Below are 18,809 nucleotides of genomic sequence, written 5' to 3'. Positions count from 1 at the left end.
TCCAATGCAAATAAAATGAAGAAATGGTCACACTCTGAATTTCCCAAAAAATTGCTTGATGTACCTTTATTGTCACAAGTGTATCAGACAAACACAGGACAAGCAGTTGACATGTTTCACAAGTAAGGATGAGCTCCGGCGTGTTCGCCCAGACCACGTGCAGAGCCCGCCAGGAAGTTGGCACTGCGCTAATCACAGGCAGTGAGACATTTTCCTGATGTGTGGCTGCAGAGATCGGGAAATGTCTCACTGCCTGTGATTAGCGCAGCACCGACTTCCTGGCGGGCTCTGCATGTGGTCTGTGCGAACACGCCGGAGCTCATCCTTATTCACAAGCAATAGCTTGCTTGTTCACAACAAAAGTAGCATACAGTAAGCAGGCTGTTTAAGGAGTAAACCCTAATGGTGCACACCCAAAACCACCTGCTTAGGATTACGCTAAATGCAAAAAACATTTCAGCTGACATGTTAAAAACGTTACAACGATTAAAATGTATGTATATACATGCAAACACTGACATACCTCAAAAAAGGAGAAACTGATAAAAACAAAAATGTCCATAAACAAGACATCCATATGAGACAAAATGTCATATTACCCATAAATAAAACAGGAAAAAGAACAAAAACAAACAAAAAAAAAACAATATATTTATGTCCAGCCTTCTAATGCCCGAAAAAGATGATTATATATACACATTAGTGCTGCACGATTAATCGCGGAGAATCGTTATCGCGATTCTCCGCCCGCCACAATCGCAACTCCGGATTTGTGCGCTTCAGACGATCGAGCTGAAAAGCACGCGCCGCCGCACACTGATCGATGTTGTTCCTGTGTTAGAGCGGAGGGGAAGCCGTTAGAGCCAGCGTGCTGACGTCACTCAGCAGAAGAATGTGATTGGTCAGCAAGTATGTCAGAGTGAGAGCCCCGCCCCCCCCCCCCCCCCGGTGTTGGTAGGTAGGGGAAACATGACGGAAAGCAGGAGCGGGCCGTACAGCCCACCCCGAGACCGGAGCCCTGACCGGCACCGCCCAGACCCCCCGGATGGGGGTCTCTCTGCTTGGGGTGCTCTGCCTGCTGTGCCAGGTGTGTCCCACCGGGGCCACAACACACTGGGTGGTGACAGAGGACGGCAAGATCAAGATCCAGCAGCAGGTGAGGTGACACCTGACAGAGGGGGGACACATGACAGAGGAAGAGACAGGGAGGGGGGGGACACCTGAGAGAGTGCAAGGGGGACACCTAATATAGAGGGGGGGGGCATCCTGGGATTGGGGGCACCTGACAGGGAGATCACTAGAGAGAGAGAGCGGGAAAAGGGGGACGCCTGAGATAAGTAGGGGTACCTGAAAGGATAATAGGGGGATACTTGAGAGGGAAAAGGGGGGGTCACTTGAAAGAAAAGGGGGACACCTAAGAGGAGAGGAGAGGCTCTCAATGAACCTCTCAATCAATCACTCTATCAATCTCTCTCTCTCCCAAAAAAAAAATTATGTTGCGAGAATCCTGATCTTTTTATGCTAAGTAAAAAAATCGTGATTCTCATTTTGGCCAGAATCGTGCAGCTCTAATATACATTCTCAAACCATCTATTGAGTCTAAATGTATATGCATACAAGATAAGTATGTATTATAAGTGTTACTTTAAGTTGCCCTTAAAATGTAACCACGTAGTGGACTTGCCGTGTTTCCCCGAAAATAAGACCTACCCCAAAAATAAGACCTAGCGTTATTTTCCAGGAGGGCTGCCATATAAGCCCTAACCCGAAAATAAGCCCTAGTTTAAAATGCTTGTAAAATCCTATAGCCCGCTCTATTACAGTAGTACACAATGTACAATGTGTGTGTTTCTGTAATATAAATGCGGGGAAGAGAACCCCGGCGGGTCACAGAAGCGCAGAGCAGCGCTATAACGAAGGTATTTGGCACAATTATATTACATAAGCACACACATTGTACATTATATACTACTGTAATAGAGTGGATTATAGGATTTTACAAGCATTTCAACTCCGTTCCTGTCAGGCAGGGAGAGAGAGGGGGAGAGAAGACAGCACATTACATGGTAAGACCTACCCCGAAAATAAACCCTACTGTGTCTTTTGTTGCCAAAATTAATGGGCATATTTTCGGGGAAACACGGTAATTGTGGCAGGATCAAAAAAGCTGGGAAACAATGAATACATCAAGCAAGTTTTTTGGAAATTCAGAGTGCGACCATTTCTTCATTTTATTTTCTTACTGTGGGGGGAGGGGCTTTTACTAGGGGAAGGCATGGATCGGTGCCCCCTGCTTTGCAGAGACACAGGATCCATGCCTTCAGTACTGACAGAATGGCAATGTGCCTTGTTTACATAGACAGATCGCCGTTCTCCCTCTCCCATTCTCCCTCTGAACTAAAAAATTGGGGGGTGCCGGGCGGACATCGAGTCTGCGGTACCTGTCGTTCAGCTCCTGCTGTGTATAGACTCCATGATCGGGGCGGCGGCGGCACACATGCGCGCCTCAGATCTGGAAGTGTTGCATCGCATACTAGGTATGCGATTTGGCGCAGAGCGGTCGTCCTGCCCCTACTAGGGGAAGGCATGGATTGGTGCCCCCCCCCGATTTGCAGGTACACAGGATCCATGCCTTCTGTACTGACAGAACAGCAATCTGCCTTGTTAACATAGGCAGCTCGCCGTTCTCCCTCAGTACCGAAGGATCGGCGGGTGCCGGTGGCCATAGCGTTCGTGGTACCAGCTGATCAGCTCCCGTAGTGTATAATCACAGCGTGAGCGGGCCGGCAGCGCACGCGCGTGCGCCCCCGACCTGGAAGTGTCGGATCGCGTACTAAGTACGTGATCTGGCGCAGAGCGGCTGCCCTGCTGCAGTATATCTACGGTGGGCGGTCCGCCAAAAATTATTTCACTGATTATTATGATCCTGTATCTAGGTATATTTTTACTGAAAATCGCTGGCATGGCAGACTTCGCTCGAGTGACCTCACTAATGAACAGCGATCTGATCATGTGATCTCGGCCAACTGATGTAATCTTGTCGTCTGCCACTTGGAATTGATCACGTCAACTCTCATCAATTTCCACCTACTGCAAATAAGGCCCCTCATTCCCACCAACCGCAGGCTGTTAATATTGTCAAGATTCAGGAATTTGATAGAGAGATTAAAAAAAAAAAAAAAAAGAAACGAAAAAATGTGAACCATGCCTATGCCTCTAAATTAATTTTGAAAACATGTCTCTACATTAATCAAATGTTAATGCAACAACAATTAGACCAGTTTGTTATTTCCTTCATGCACAAATGGGCCACTTTACAGAAACCATTAAAAAATGAAAAAAATAAAAAAATAAAGAAAAAAAGCAAAAAACACAGAGAAAGGCGAAGAGAAGAGACGGAAATGAAATACACTTTGGCTTCCACAAAAAAAAAATCCCCACCACAGTGACAATATGACAAGTGAAATAAGCATGAACACGAGCCAAACAGTGCTTACCCATTCATCCAAATCCGCAGGCTTTGCAAAATAAAAAAAAAGGAGAGGGGGAGAGAGAGAGAGAGAGAGAGAGAGAGAGAGAGAGAGAGAGGAAAAGAGAGAGAGAGAGAAAGAGAGAGAGAGAAAGGAGGGGAAAAAAAAAAACAAAAACAAGAATGTCAGTGATTTATTAAGTCGGAGGTTCGTCGGCACAAAGCTCTGCGTGCACCAAGTGTAGAGAAAGCTCAGAAATCGCAGAACATTAGATCAGCGAGCGGTGACTGTTCTATAAATCGCTGCACAGCGGGGCCGAAGCGGGAACCCGGGTCTTACAAAGCATCAAAGAGACTCTTCAAGGGCCATTTCAATGCAACAGCGAGCACAATTCTTCACTGAATTCTTTTCGCTTTTTTTTCCCTTTTTTGTATTGAGCCAAACTTTTACCTTTATTTTGGCTTCATATTTAACTTTTTTTTCATTATGGAAATAGTAGCTCACATTACCATTTGTTTACGTAAAATAAACAATGCTGTAAATGACAGTTACTAACTTTGGGAGTTAGGCCTCATGCACGCAAGCATATTGGCTGAGCGCTAGTTGTTGGTTCAAATCCCAATGCACTACCTGCATGGAGTTTGCATGTTCTCCCTGTGCCTGCGTGGGTTACCTCCCACACTCCAAAGCATGCTGGTAGGTTAATTGGCTGGTGTCTATCTTGGCCCAAATTTTCAAAATATTTTTCACCTAGTGTATGGGTTCAATATTGAGTTGGCCCACCCTTTGCAGCTATAACACATTCAACTCTTCTGGGAAGGCTGTCCACAAGGTTTAGGAGTGTGTCTATGGGAATGTTTGACCATTCTTCCAGAAGTGCATTTGTGAGGTCAGGCACTGATGTTGGATGAGAAGGCCTGGCTTGCAGCCTCCGTTCTAATTTATCCCAAAGATATTCTATCAGGTTGAGGTCAGGACTCTGTGCAGGCCAGTCAAGTTCCTCCACCCCAAACTTGCTCATCCATGTCTTTATGGACCTTGCTTTGTGCGCTGGTCCAAATCATTTGGTGGAGGGAGGATTATGATGTGGGGTTGTTTTTCAGGGGTTGGGCTTGGCCACTTAGTTCAAGTGAAGGGAACTCTCAAGGCGTCAGCATACCAAGACATTTTGGACAATTTCATGCTCCCAACTTTGTGGGAACAGTTTGGGGATGACCCCTTCCTGTTCCAACATGACTGCGCACCAGTGCACAAAGCAAGGTCCATAAAGACATGGATGAGCGAGTTTGGAGTGGGGGAAATTGACTGGCCTGCACAGAGTCCTGACCTCAACCAGATATAACACCTTTGGGATGAATTAGAGCGGAGACTGCGAGCCAGGCCTTCTCGTCCAACATCAGCGCCTGACCTCACAAAAGCACTTCTGGAAGAATGATCAAACATTCCCATAGACACACTCCTAAACCTTGTGGACGGCCTTCCCAGAAGAGTTGAAGCTGTTATAGCTGCAAAGGGTGGGCCAACTCAATATTGAACCCTACGGACTAAGACTGGGATGCCATTAAAGTTCATGTGCGTGTAAAGGCAGGTGTCCCAATACTTTAGGTAACATAGTGTACTTTCACCAAGTGTTCTTACAATTCAAGGGAAAACTATGGTTTTTTGGTCACTTGTATTTAACTTTATTTAAATCAAATGTTTTTAAACATGTATACTGTATATAGTAAGGAAACCAGTATAAACACAAGATTTGTTTTACAAGTTAATATCTAATGCAGGCTGCACTTGTGACACAAGACTACCAGAACACTTTGGTTTTTCTAAAAAGAAAGTACAGCATTGGTCATCTCCTTTAGGCTGGGTTCACATATGTGCGCCCGCGGTTTCCAGTCCGGGGTCCGGTACGTTTCTGTTCACTGGTCCTGGTGCGATTCAGGTCCGAATTTTTACCTGAAATCGCACCTGAACCAGACCCAAAAAAACGCACAGGACCCTTTTTTTATACCGCACTGCGGCCGCCCAGAACATGTGTGAACCGGCTCCATTGAGAGCCTGTCACACTCACATGTCATGCGAATTGGAATGCGGTGAAAACCGCATCCAATTTGCACATATGTGAACCTTGTCTTATAGCAGGCCATCTCAAATTGTAACCTCTGAAGGAGAAAAAGGTTACTGATCTGCTTTATTCACACATGGGTGTACATTTCATCTCATGTGTGTACATCTTAACTTGAGCTATTGAGCTCTGTAAAAAAAAAAAAAAACACATCCTTTTTACAACGGAGGAGGCAAAGAGGAACTAGAAAATGTAAAAAAAAAAAAAAAAAAAACCAATACAAGAAAAACAAAAAAGAAAGAAGAAAACCAAAAGCTCCAAATTCTGGTGGTAAAAGAGGATACAAACTTTCTTGCTGCTTAGAAATAATGCCAGGGTAAATATAGGAGTCACCTAGCAGTGAAAAAGCCAAACGTATCTATTTAACTGAATTGCACCTTTTAAAGAGGAAGTAAACTCCCATTCATAATTTGTACCTATAGGTAAGCCTTTTAATAAGGCTTACCTATAGGTACTGTAAATATCTCAAAAAACGGGCACCGTTTAGGACAAGGGTAGGCAACCTCAGCCCCCCCAGCTAAGGTGAAACTACAAGTCCCATGAGACATTGCAAGACCCTGACAATCACAGGCATGACTGCTAGAGGTAGAGGCATGATGGGATGTGTAGTTTCACCACAGCTGGAGGGCCGAGGTTGCCTACCCCTGGTTTAGGAGATATTTACATTACATGCAGGCGATTACATCACCAGCGCATGCGCTCTGAAGGAACAACCACCCGTGCCGTTCCTTCGGAAACGTGTACTGTGAATGACGGCTTCCCCACGCATGCGCGGGAGCGACGTCATCGTGGCTCTGGTCTGTCACAGAGCCGGAGTCCGCGGGCCCGGAAGGAGGACCGGGGAGAAGATGGACGCTGCCGCCAGCGATTACATCGCATTGCTGGAGGGCTTCGTTTTCAGGTAAGTTTCACATAATGTGATAGTATTCAACGCATACTAGCATATTATGCCTTTACCTTGCAGGTCCTAATAAATAAATAAAAAAAAAGAAAAATAAATAACCAGCGGTTTACAACCGCTTTAAGGATTTAAAAAAGAAAAAATGAAGCTTTTTTTGTTACAATAAATCTTTATTCAAAATATGAAAAGATTTTCTTTCCCCTCTTCCAGCCATTTTTGTGCCCTCTACTCCCCCTATGCGCCCTTTCTTAACGCTTCAGTTGGCAATTTCGGACAGCTGCATTAGCGCAGGAATTGACGTCTAACCTCCCGTGAAAGGTCTCACCGCGGTACAAATTCTCCAAACTAAACTCTGTCACAAGGCCTAACTGCCGCTCTTCACTGTCTGATATTTTTGGCCTTTCTTATCATTTCTGGGTCGGGTTATGAATACATTAACCCCTCTTTTTTAACTTTTTCTTTTTTTTTTTTTTTTTTTTTATTCCCTAAAGGGCTTTTTTGATTTTGTTCTGTATTTCGAATTATATATTTCATTTATGGTTTCTGCCTGACCTATTTTTTTTTTTTTTTTTTTTTCAACAAAGTAAAAAAATTGGCATTAAAGAGAAGGAAAAAGAATGCATTTTGAAAAGAATTCAACACCTTTTCTACCTTCCCAGGGGGAACGCTGTGCCCAGTACCTGCTTTTACTACTATATATATATATATATATATATATATATATATATATATATATATATACAATTTTGGCCTACTTTGTTAAACTTTTTTTCTTTTCTTTTTTTTTTTTTTTTTTACACAATATAAAAGAAAAAAAAAAAAGAAAAAGAGAAAAGAATTCACCATACCGCTGAATGTGTAATGTATGGGGGTTTATAAATAGTTCGACTAATGAATTAAACAAAAAAATTTTAAGACTTCTGATATATAGTAAAAAAGAATTCACACACGCATAAAAGAAAAAAAAATGTAATATTTACTAATCTTAGTTGGGGCTCATTTCCACCATGCTATGCCACAATGCACATGGGCTGGCATGCAATTTAACAATCTGTTGCGCTACAATGTGCTTTTAGCTGATTTTTTATTTATTTATTATTATTTTTTTTGCTCTTTTACCTCCAATGAATATTACAAAGGTAAAGACAATGGTATTTTGCTTAACCCTGCGTTTTGACTGTGTTGAGCGACATAGCTCAGGACTGGTGATGTGAATGATCCCTAGTAGATGATTGGTTACGTTATTAGTAGTTTTAGCATCATTCTAATCTGGTCCTCAGTGGTGGACATGGCTTATAATAATGTCTCATATATAACAGGTTTCTAAGCTCAATAGTTGGTGATGGCTTCACCTATGGATCCATTTCCGAGCCTCCTCCAGTCAACTCTGCCTCCTCTTTTTTTTTTTTTTTGTATTCAAAACAATAGAAACATAGAAAAGTGACAGTATAAAAAAAGACCTGATAGTCCATGGAGTCTGCCTGTTTTTTTTTTTTTTTTTAACTTTTTTTTGGAGTATAGATCTATGTTTGTCCCAAGCATGTTTGAAGCCATTTACTGTTGACTGTCTTACTACCTCTGGAAGTTTATTCCAAGCATCAACTACCTTTTCAGTAAAATAATACTTTCTAAGATTAGTTTTGAACTTCCCTCCAGTTAGTTTGAGATCATGTCCCCGTGTTCTTGGTTTTGGTTTCATACTGAAAACACTGTCCCCCCACCTCAACCTTTTTCACCCCCTTTGATGTTTTTAAAGGTTTCTGTCATGTCAACCTTTTCTCTTCTTTCCTCCAGACTGTACATCTTAAGCCCCGATCCTCCTCTTCTAGGGTCCCCCACTGGCACTACTTGCTCCTCCTGTTCAGTAAGTGCCCCCCCCCCATAAAAAGACGCTCTTTATGAGGGGCGCTCGTACAGGCTTCCGAGATGCCTTGTCTGCGTTCATTGAAACAGATAGTGCAGCTCGTCCCCCCGTCCCAAAAGTTGACTGATAGCAGCGGAAGCTAATTGGTCCCGCTGCTATCAATCTGCCCAGTGAGGAGGGAGAGAGCAGAGAGAGCCGCTGCTCCCAAGCACAGTACTGGATTGAAACTGGGCTTAGGTAAGTATAAGGGGAGCTGGGGGAGGGGGATCATGCAGCACAGAAGGTTTTTTACTTTAAAGCGGAGCTCCAGCCCCCCCACCAAAAAATTAAAATTCAGCAGCTAATGCTGTAGCTGCTGACCTTTACTATTAGGGCACTTACCTGTCCAAAGATCCAGCAATGTCTTCACCCAAGCTGATTCTTTAATCGGCTCTTGGGTGCTGGTACTGGCATCTTGGGTAAGGGAAACTGTCTGGTTTCCTACTGCGCATGTATGAATTACGCTGTGCTTTCTCAGTGTGCCAAAGTGAAAACGAGTACGTGTCAAAACCAGGTACCGGTTACCCCCTTCCCCCCACAAGATGCCAAATGTGGAGAAGAGGAGGCAGACAAGCGGAGCTTCCCCTTTTGGGTGGAGCTCCGCTTTAATGTACAGAATGCTTTAAGATAAAAACCCTAAGGCCCCTTTCATGCAGGCGCTCCAATCAGGTTCGCCTGTCAGTTTTTCAAGCGGACCTGATCGGATGCTCCATCTAGCTCTATGGAGCGGCGGATGTCAGCGGTGACATGTCTTCCGACATCCGCCGATATCCGATCTGGTCTGCCAAATCCAGACGGCTGGAAACCCTACTTTCCATCCGTCTGGAGGATCGGATTGGATGAAAACAGACAGTCAGTTTTCATCCAATCTCCCATAGAGGAGCACAGGGCTCTGACAGGTCCGTCTCTGCACCTGTCATCCGCCTGCTCAGCAGGGATCAGCGGATCGTTCCCCCCCACCAAGCAAAGCGGAGTCCGTACACGGACAAGCCCGTGTGAAAGGACCCTAGGTCTTTACGCCACTTTAATTCTTGATGTGACACCTCAATTTTATATCCATGTACAGTGGTAGCTTGGTTTATGAGTAACGCGGTTAACAAGCGCTTTGAAAGATGAGCAACTTTTTTTTTTTAAATTCTGACTCAGTTTGCGAGTGTTGTCTCGCAAAATGAGCAGAATTCAAGCTAATGGGGTGTGCAGTACCGCATTTGGCCAGAGGTGCAGGGGCGACGGGGACACTCGGAAATACTCCGATCCCGAGCCTTTCCGAATTCAGCCGAGCTGTCCCTGAGTTTTTCTGAGGCTCTCCGGCGCCACCCCCCACCTCTGGCCACATGTGGTATTTCATGTAATAGACGTTAATGCGGAACGAATTATCTTCATTTCCATTGACTTCTATGGGGAACTCGCTTTGATATGCAAGTGTTTTGGATTACAAGCATTCTCCTGGAACAGATTATGCTCGTAATCCAAGGTTCCACTGTATTAGTAATAAAAATCTGTTTTTGGCATTAGAGGTATTCTTAAACGTAGCTGCACTTTAACACTGAAATGATCTACAGTATATTTCCATAGCTCCCAACTGTCCCGGATTTCGAGGGACTGTCCCCGATTTGGAACAAAGTCCCTCTCCTTCTAATCTGTCTCTCATTTTGGTATGATCTATATAGTTATTTATCTCTCAAAAAGTGTTTCCCATTGCTAACCCTTTCATCCAATTCCTAAATTGCTGCATTTGTAAATTTCCCATAACCCATAACAAGGGAGCAGTACAGGGGAGTCAGGTCTGTCAGCAAGCAAAGGGGAAAAAAGGTTGATAGACAACATGTATGTTATGGATTGATGGTGGAAAAGTATTGGCCAAAGGATCTGGGGGCAGCAATAGACCAGGGCATTTAGGTGTCTTCCACCTGGGTAAAGTCAAAAAGGAAAAGTCTAAAAGCTGCTCCCTAACATGGAACACCTCCATCCCTATACTATATACAGAAACAGATAATCGCCCGTGGGACTTTGAGTGAGGTGTCCATGATGATCACAAAGGTCAACAACAGACACCAGATGTACACATCAGTCCCTGATGAAGTGAGTAGAGCTCGCGAAATGCGTCGGGTTAGAGATGTATTATGTATATCTGTACTATGAATACTTTGTGATATTATATCATTTTGGCTATGTTTAGAGGACTATTATGCTACGTTGCTGTTCTTATGAAATTGTTATTTATGATCATGTTTTATATTGGATGATGTTTATACAAATACATTTGTTATCCCCCTTACACATCTTGCTGACCTTGTGATCATCATGGACACCTCACTCAAAGTCCCACAGGCGATTGATTGTCTGTTTCTGGTTTGTAGGATAGGCTATCGGTCTCACAAGAATTTACCACCATGCTGAAAATCTCGGTGCTCAGTAACAAGCACTTTCGGCAATAAGAAGTAATGTTCACCACACCTCGGCATGGTCCAGTTGAATCTATGAGGCCATACGTGAGCAGCCTGCCAGGGATTGAAGAGATTTGGTAAGTAGACAGATTACTGACAAGTTTGATATAGAACAGTAGGCACTATATTAGCGCTAATTGGTAATAAAATCTTACAAAAGCTGACCCATTACTCCCTGCTATGATAAACCACAGCAACTTGCCTCTGTCCTCATTTCATCTCCAAAATAATCCAAACTACAAAATGACCTAAAGTATCGCGGAGACTAATAACCGGCTGATCTGCAATCCTCTTGTTTATGCCTATGAGCAATGTTTATCGACGGATTATTCATCTGCCCCCACGCAGCCATCTCTTACATAGAAAAACAATAAAAAGAAGGAACAAAGAAAAGATAAAAAAAAAAAGAACAAATACAGAAAAAATAATAGCCGCAGACGGCGCGCCGATGCGTTTAAACATCAATGGTTGTAAATGTTTCTTGCAACGGAATGATTATATTGACAGACGCACAAAGTTTTTCCAAAGGCAGACTGTAAATATAAAGTACGCTTTTCTGCATTCACGCCAAATTGCTCACCTAGAGGACATACAAAAACACAGATAATTAAAGGGTCAGAACACCCAAAGCTTCTATTACAGTTATTTTAGATGCCCAAAGTTACTAAAAAAATAGCTTTTATTGCCGACTGCGGCCCCCGTCAGGGTGATTTTGATTTACTTTTTCTTCTAAAACCTGTCACAGGGACAGGAGGCGAGGGGAAAATGGGTACAAAGGCAACACAAAATTAAAAATTCAGTCCCTTCCCTGCTCTATCCAGAACTAAACACAGCGGTTTTACCCTCCCGGGTTTAAAGGAAAGGTTCTCTCTCCCGCGATCTGTGTACTTGTATTACCTTCAACTTAAAGTGTTACTAAACCCACAACAGTAAAATCAGTCTGTATATGCAGTAAAGCATGCTTGTTATACTCACTGTTAACCCCCCCTAAGGGGTTAGTCGTCAGCATTGTGTAAAAAGGCTGCTTGATTAGGTCTTCTCCGATTCTCCCCTTCGTCCCCAATCCATGTCCTGATAAGACAGAGCCTTTGGAGTCACTCTGCACCTGCTCAGTTTGGTGTGTATTGCTAGAGAGTTTTTTTTTCTTGGGAGAGTGCATGTGATCAGCACTGTCCGGAAAGAGGGTCAGGGGTCCTGCAGCCTCATTGGACAGTCAGAGTAGAATGAAAACTCCTCCTACAAGCTTTAACCAGACACAGATAGAAGTCACAAGACTGCTATATACTGCTGATGAGAAAAGGTGTTTAGCCGTTTATATTTACAAAAATAATTGCATGTCCAAGTTCTGTGTACTGTGGGAGACCAGATATAGTGACTGCAGGCTCCTGGGTTTAGTAACACTTTAACCACTTGCTTACTGGGCACTTAAACCCCCCTCCTGCCCAGACCAATTTTCAGCTTTCAGCGCTGATGCACTTTGAATGACAATTGCGCGGTCATACAACACTGTACCCAAATGAAATTTTTATCATTTTTTTCCCACAAATAGAGCTTTCTTTTGGTAGTATTTAATCACAGATGGGGTTTTTATTTTTTGCTAAACAAACAAAAAAAGATGGAAATTTTTGAAAAAAAAAAATCATGTTTAATAGTTTGTTATAAAATTTTGCAAACAGGTAATTTTTCTTCTTCATTGATATGCGCTGATGAGGCGGCACTGGTGGGCACTGATAGGCTGCACTGATGGGCACGGATAGGCACAGTTAATGCGGCACTGATAGGCACAGTTAAGGCGGCACTGATAGGCACAGTTAAGGCGGCACTGATGGGGACAGATAAGGCGGTACTGATAGGCACAGATAAGGCGGCACTGATGGCCACTGATGGGCACTGATGGGTGGCACGGATAGGTGGCACGGATGGGGGGCAGTGATGGGCGGCACTGGTAGGTGACACTGATGGGCACTGATAGGTGGCACTGATGTGCAGCACTGTTGTTGCACTGATGTGGGCGCTGATGGGTGGCACTGTGGGCACTGATGGGTGGCACTGTGGGCACTGATGGATGGCACTGATTGATGGCACTGTGGGCACTAATGGGTGACGCTGGTGGGCACTCGTAGGCGGCACTGCTGCCTATTGCTGTGTCACAGGTGATCGCCGTGATCGGGACTGATGTGGGGCAATATTCCTCCCATTGACACCATCAAATGGGCACAATTCCTCTCACAGACACCAAAGATTGGGCACAATTCCTTCCACTGATACCAAAAACGGGGCATAATTCGTTCCATTCATACCAAGGATGGACCACTATTCCTCCCACTGACACCAACAATGGGGCAATACTCCTCCCACTGACCCAATGAAAGAGCACAATTTCTCCCACTGACACCAACAATGGGGTAGAATTCCTTCCATTGACACCAATGATGGGGCACTATTCCTTCAAATGACACCAACAATGAGGGCCTATTTCTTCCGCTGACACCAAAGATAGGCCATGGTTTACTCCCACCGGACGACAGGACATTTTCTACCCCTACTGGCCCTAGTCCAGTCCGAAAGACAGTAAACTGGCCCTTTGTTTAGAAAGTTTGGAGACCCCTGCACTAAGGACTTCATTTCCAGATGCTACGCTATTTTATTGACGGAGTTCTTAAAGTACTATCCCCGAACAGCAGAAAGATATTGGGCAGCAGACCTTGGTCTCTTTGTAGAAGAGTAGTAGTGTGCTAAAGAGTTGAGGCTTCCTGTAGTAGGGAAACTTCAGGACTTCTCTGCAACAATCTACAGCCAACAGAAGTCTATAGGGCACTAATACGCCAGGACAGAGACTTTACTTTATGGAGGTGTTTTGGTGCACTTTCAGAAAGTGAAACCACATTTGCAAGATGTTATAGAAGTTTATGGCTCAGTGCAGCTAGCCCGCAGGAAAGCTGCAGGTGCACTGTCCGCACATGCGGTGCATGTAAACCACGGCACATCAGTGTGAAAGCAGCCTTATAGGGGGGCTCAGGAAACAGAAGAATACCCCTAGGGGTGGGACTTTGAAGGCACTACAGAAAATGCAAATAAATTAATAAAGAACAATTTATTGAAAAATTGTATTTTTCAATAAATTGTTCTTTATTAATATATTTGCATTTTCTGTAGTCCCTTCAAAGTCCCACCCCTAGGGGTTTTCTTCTTTTTCCCGTTTTCCTTGGGATGTGGCACACTGGGGATTTTGTATCATCAGAACCTTTTTAATTTATAGGGGGGCTTGTTTAAATTTGCAGTTTGGGGGGCCGTAAAACCCCATAGTTCACTGTGGCCCGCAACCGGTTATCAAATAACTTAGGTGGCCTTTGCTCTTCAAAGGGTTAAGCACCTCTGCTTTAAATGTTATATTCTACCTGATCTAAATGTACAGTTGTGCTCATAAGTTTACATACCCTGGCAGAATTTATGATTTCTTGGCCATTTTTCAGAGAATATGAATAACACAAAAACTTTTCTTTCACTCATGGTTAGTGTTTGGATAAAGCCATTTATTATCAATCAACAGTATTTATTCTTTTAAAATAATAATCACAACAGAAATTACCCAAATGACCCTGTTCAGAAGTTTACATACCCCAGTTCTTAATACCGTGTATCGCCTCCTTTAGACCCCTTTCATACTGGGGCGGTTTGCAGGCGGTATTGCGCTAAAAATACTGCCTGCAAACCGCCTCCGCTGTTTGTTCAGTGTGAGAGCCCGAGGGCTTTCACACTGAAGCGGTGCGCTGGCAGGACGGGGAAAAAAGTCCTGCAAACTGCTTCTTTGGAGCGGTGTATTCACCGCTCCTAAACTGCTCCTGCCCATTGAAATCAATGGGACAGCGCGGCTATACCGCGGCAATACCGCGGCTATAGCCGCGCTGTACGAGTGATTTTAACCCTTTTACGGCCGCCAGCGGGGGTTAAAACCGCACCGCTAGCGGCCGAATACAGCTGCAAGAACGACGGTACAGCAGCGCTAAAAATAGCGCTGTTGTACCGCCGACGCCCCCACCGCCCCAGTGTGAAAGGGGCCTCAACCTCAATGACAGCTTGAAGTCTTTTGTGGTATTTGTGGATGAGGCTCTTTATCTTCTCAGATGGTAAAGCTGCCCATTCCTCTTGGCAAAAACCCTCTAGTTCCTGTAAATTCTTGGGCTGTCTTGCATGAACTGCACGTTTTGAGATCTCCCCAGAATGGCTCAATGATATTGAGGTCAGAAGACTGAGATGGCCACTCCAGAACCTTCCCTTTATTCTGCTGTAGCCAATGACAGGTTGACATGGCCTTGTGTTTTGGATCATTATCATGTTGGAATGTCCAAGTACGCCGCATGCGCAGCTTCCTGGCTGATGAATGCAAATGTTCCTCCAGTATTTTTTGATAACATACTGCATTCATCTTGCCAACAATTTTGCCCAAATTTTCTGTGCCTTTGTAGCTCACACATCCCCAAAACATCAGCGATCCACCTCCGTGTTTCACAGTAGGAATGGTGAACCTTTCATCATAGGCCTTGTTGACTCCTCTCCAAATGTAGCGTTTATGGTTGTGGCCAAAAAGCTCAAATTTGGCCACAGAAACTACCCAAATGACCCTGATCAAAAGTTTACATACCCTGGTGATTTTGGCCCGATAACATACACACAAGTTGACACAAAGGGGTTTGAATGGCTATTAAAGGTAACCATCCTCACCTGTGATCTGTTTGCTTGTAATTAGTGTGTGTGTGTATAAAAGGTCAATGAGTTTCTGGACTCCTGACAGACCCTTGCATCTTTCATCCAGTGCTGCACTGACGTTTCTGGATTATAAGTCATGGGGAAAACAAAAGAATTGTCAAAGGATCTGCGGGAAAAGGTAGTTGAACTGTATAAAACAGGAAAGGGGTATAAAAATATATCCAAGGAATTGAGAATGCCAATCAACAGTGTTCAAACTCTAATCAAGAAGTGGAAAATGAGGGGTTCTGTTGAAACCAAACCACGGTCAGGTAGACCAACTAAAATTTCAGCCACAGCTGCCAGGAAAATTGTTCGGGATGCAAAGAAAAACCCACAAATAACTTCAGGTGAAATACAGGACTCTCTGAAAACATGTGGTGTGGCTGTTTCAAGATGCGCGATAAGGAGGCACTTGAAGAAAGATGGGCTGCATGGTCGAGTCGCCAGAAGAAAGCCATTACTATGCAAATGCAACAAAGTATCCCGCTTACAATACGCCAAACACAGAGACAATCCTCAAACCTTCTGGCACAAAGTCATTTAGAGTGATGAGACCAAAATTGAGCTTTTTGGCCACAACCATAAACACTATATTTGGAGAGGAGTCAACAAGGCCTATGATGAAAGGTACAGCATTTGGCGTCCATATGTATGACTCGACCCTGCCCCCCGGGTCACTGGATTTGACTGACAGCAGCGGGAGCCAATGGCTGCGCTGCTATCAATCTACCCAATCAAGAGCCGAGAACCCCGGGCAGAGAGACAGCGTGTCCCCGCTGGGTCAAGTTCCAGGGCTCGGGTAAGTAAAACGGGGGGGGGGGGGGTCACTGCCAGGTGTTTTTTCACCTTAATGTATAGGATGCATTAAGGTGAAAAAACACCAAGGTTTACAACCCCTTTAAATAGACCTTAGTCAGGTGATGAAGTTTGAGTGTTTTATTTTCCATACAGTGTATATGGATTTGGGGGGGGGGGGGGGGGGACTGGGAGGATAACCCACAAACACATGGTAAACCTAATAAACAGTTAACTGGTTACTTCTTCAGCTCAAAAAAATAAATAAAAAATAGAAAAAAAAAAACCTTCTCATCTAGATTAGGGTTCTTATCTTTAATCAGCTGCTTCATCAAATCGTATTAACTGCAACAAAATGAAAATCACTTTAGATTATTTCCATTTATCAGTTCCAACGCCTAAAACAAAACCCGCCAGACCACTACGTCATTCTCTGCAGTATGAAAATTACTCACTCTCCATGTAGAGCAGATACAAGAGCAAGATCTAGTTAGCAGTTCATCAATCCTCAGGTAAAAGGCTTTGTCAGAATGTGTTATAGAAGTGATGACGGGCAGATCGAGAATAGAGAAATGGCAACTTCTGCAATTCTATAAAAGGTTTCTGGTGTGAAAATATGGGACAGGCACACGTCAATGGTCCACCTAATTATACACAAGCCTTTTCGTGTCGTGATTGTATGCATGTAGCGGAGCAACGTTGAATGCCGAAGCACCCGCATAAAACCAATGTGTCAGTCCAAATATCATTGAATAAAAATGCCATGGGAGACCTGGTTGCTTTTTCCATAACAGAGGGACTCTGCATTTTTGGGATACCAAAGTTCTCCAGCCATAATGTAAGAAGAAAACTAGAGAAATCTGCATTACCAAATGGAACACAGATTACCTAGGCCAATGTGCCAACAAGTACATTTTAAAGTGATTCTAAACATTAAAGGTTTTTTTTTAACCCCAAGTCATTTTCTGCATTAAAGGATAACTCCACTTTCATAGTAAAAAAAAAAAAAAAAAAGCAAATGAAAAAAAATTAATAATATAGCATACACTATATTACCAAAAGTATTGGGACACCTGCCTTTACATGCACATAAACTTTAATGGCATCCCAGTCTTGGTCTGTAGAGTTGGCCCACCCTTTGCAGCTATAACAGCTTCTGCTCTTCTGGGAAGGCTGTCCACAAGGTTTAGGAGTGTGTCTATGGCAGTGGTCATCAACCCTGTCCTCAGGGCCCACTAACAGGCCAGGTTTTATGTATTACCTTGGGGAGATGCAGACTAGAATACTGCAATCACTGAGCAGCAAATGATATCGCCTGTGATGTATTTCACTTAATCTTGCAAACCTGGCCTGTTAGTGGGCCCTGAGGACAGGGTTGATGACCACTGGTCTATGGGAATGTTTGACCATTCATCCAGAAACGCATTTGTGAGGTCGAGAAGGCCCGGCTCGCAGTCTCCGCTCTAATTCATTCCAAAGGTGTGCTATCAGGTTGAGGTCAGGACTCTGTGTGGGCCAGTCAAGTTCCTCCACCCCAAACTCGCTCATCCGTGTGTTTATGGACCTTGCTTTGTGTGCTGGTCCAAATCATTTGGTGGAGGGGGGATTATGGTGTGGGGTTGTTTTTCTCAGCTCAATCTCTGGCCTGGAAGTGCACAGTAAACACACTCGGCATAGAAACATCAGCGGCCCAACAACGCATTTGTGCGGCAAGTGGGCGTTATAGCCCACCCTTTTGTGCCACACATATGTGCTCGCGGTTGTAAAAGGGTTAACCTCTCCATCAGAGCCTTTGCTCTAATGAAGTGGGGCTTTTAGGTATGGGGGAGTATATGTCTTCTACCATGTGACAGTGCTCAGCCCTAAGCAGCCAATAGTAAGCCTGAACAGTGTCACATGGGGGTAGGGACATCATTCAACTAAGCTCTAGCCAAAAACTACATTTACACTATAGCCCCAATTTTAGGAACAGGGGGCTACACATGCGCAGTGTGTAAAAAGGCCCCAATCCATCTCCTGATAGTACAGATCCTTGGGGGCACCACTTTCACACTGAGGAGCTTTACGAGTGCTTTCACACTGTGGCGCTGTGCTTGCAGGACGTTAGAAAAAGTCCTGCAAGCAGCATCTTTGGGGCGGTTTAGGAGCGGTGTATGTGCCCTGCCCATCGAAATGCTTCAGCAGCGGCACTACACGGGCGCTATTAATCCCTTCTTTGCCCGCTAGTAGTAGAAAAACACAGCTAAAACGACAGTAAAGCACCGCTAAAACTAGCGGCGCTTTACCGCCGACGCCCACACTGACCCAGTGTGAAAGTAGCCTTATCGAGCAGCTCTTTTCCTTCAGTGCTCAGAAGCTGCACAGCTGTCGGTTAATTAACAGCCACTTCTTGCTACCACAGTGACTTACCTGGTTGCCATTAACC

At 44.2% G+C, this 18,809-nt stretch overlaps 1 protein-coding gene across 5 annotated transcripts in view; it reads right to left on the bottom strand.

The window, feature by feature from the left end:
• The window catches only part of CHCHD6 (coiled-coil-helix-coiled-coil-helix domain containing 6), a 447,244-nt gene that overhangs the window by 302,765 nt on the left and 125,670 nt on the right, over positions 1 to 18,809 (bottom strand). For 3 of the 5 annotated variants that reach the window (XM_073591921.1, XM_073591917.1, XM_073591920.1), the window contains exon 5: positions 3,498 to 3,518. The exons of the other annotated variants lie outside the window; for them this stretch is intronic. In XM_073591921.1, the coding sequence (XP_073448022.1) occupies positions 3,498 to 3,518 (21 nt within the window). The remainder of the gene's footprint in view (positions 1 to 3,497; positions 3,519 to 18,809) is intronic. 5 annotated transcript variants of the gene reach the window in all.

This window comes from Aquarana catesbeiana, linkage group LG07, assembly GCF_042186555.1.
Source record: "Aquarana catesbeiana isolate 2022-GZ linkage group LG07, ASM4218655v1, whole genome shotgun sequence".
Taxonomy (NCBI): Eukaryota; Metazoa; Chordata; class Amphibia; order Anura; family Ranidae; genus Aquarana; species Aquarana catesbeiana.
Note: the sequence above shows the minus strand (reverse complement) of the source record. Positions and strands in the feature narration are given on the sequence as shown.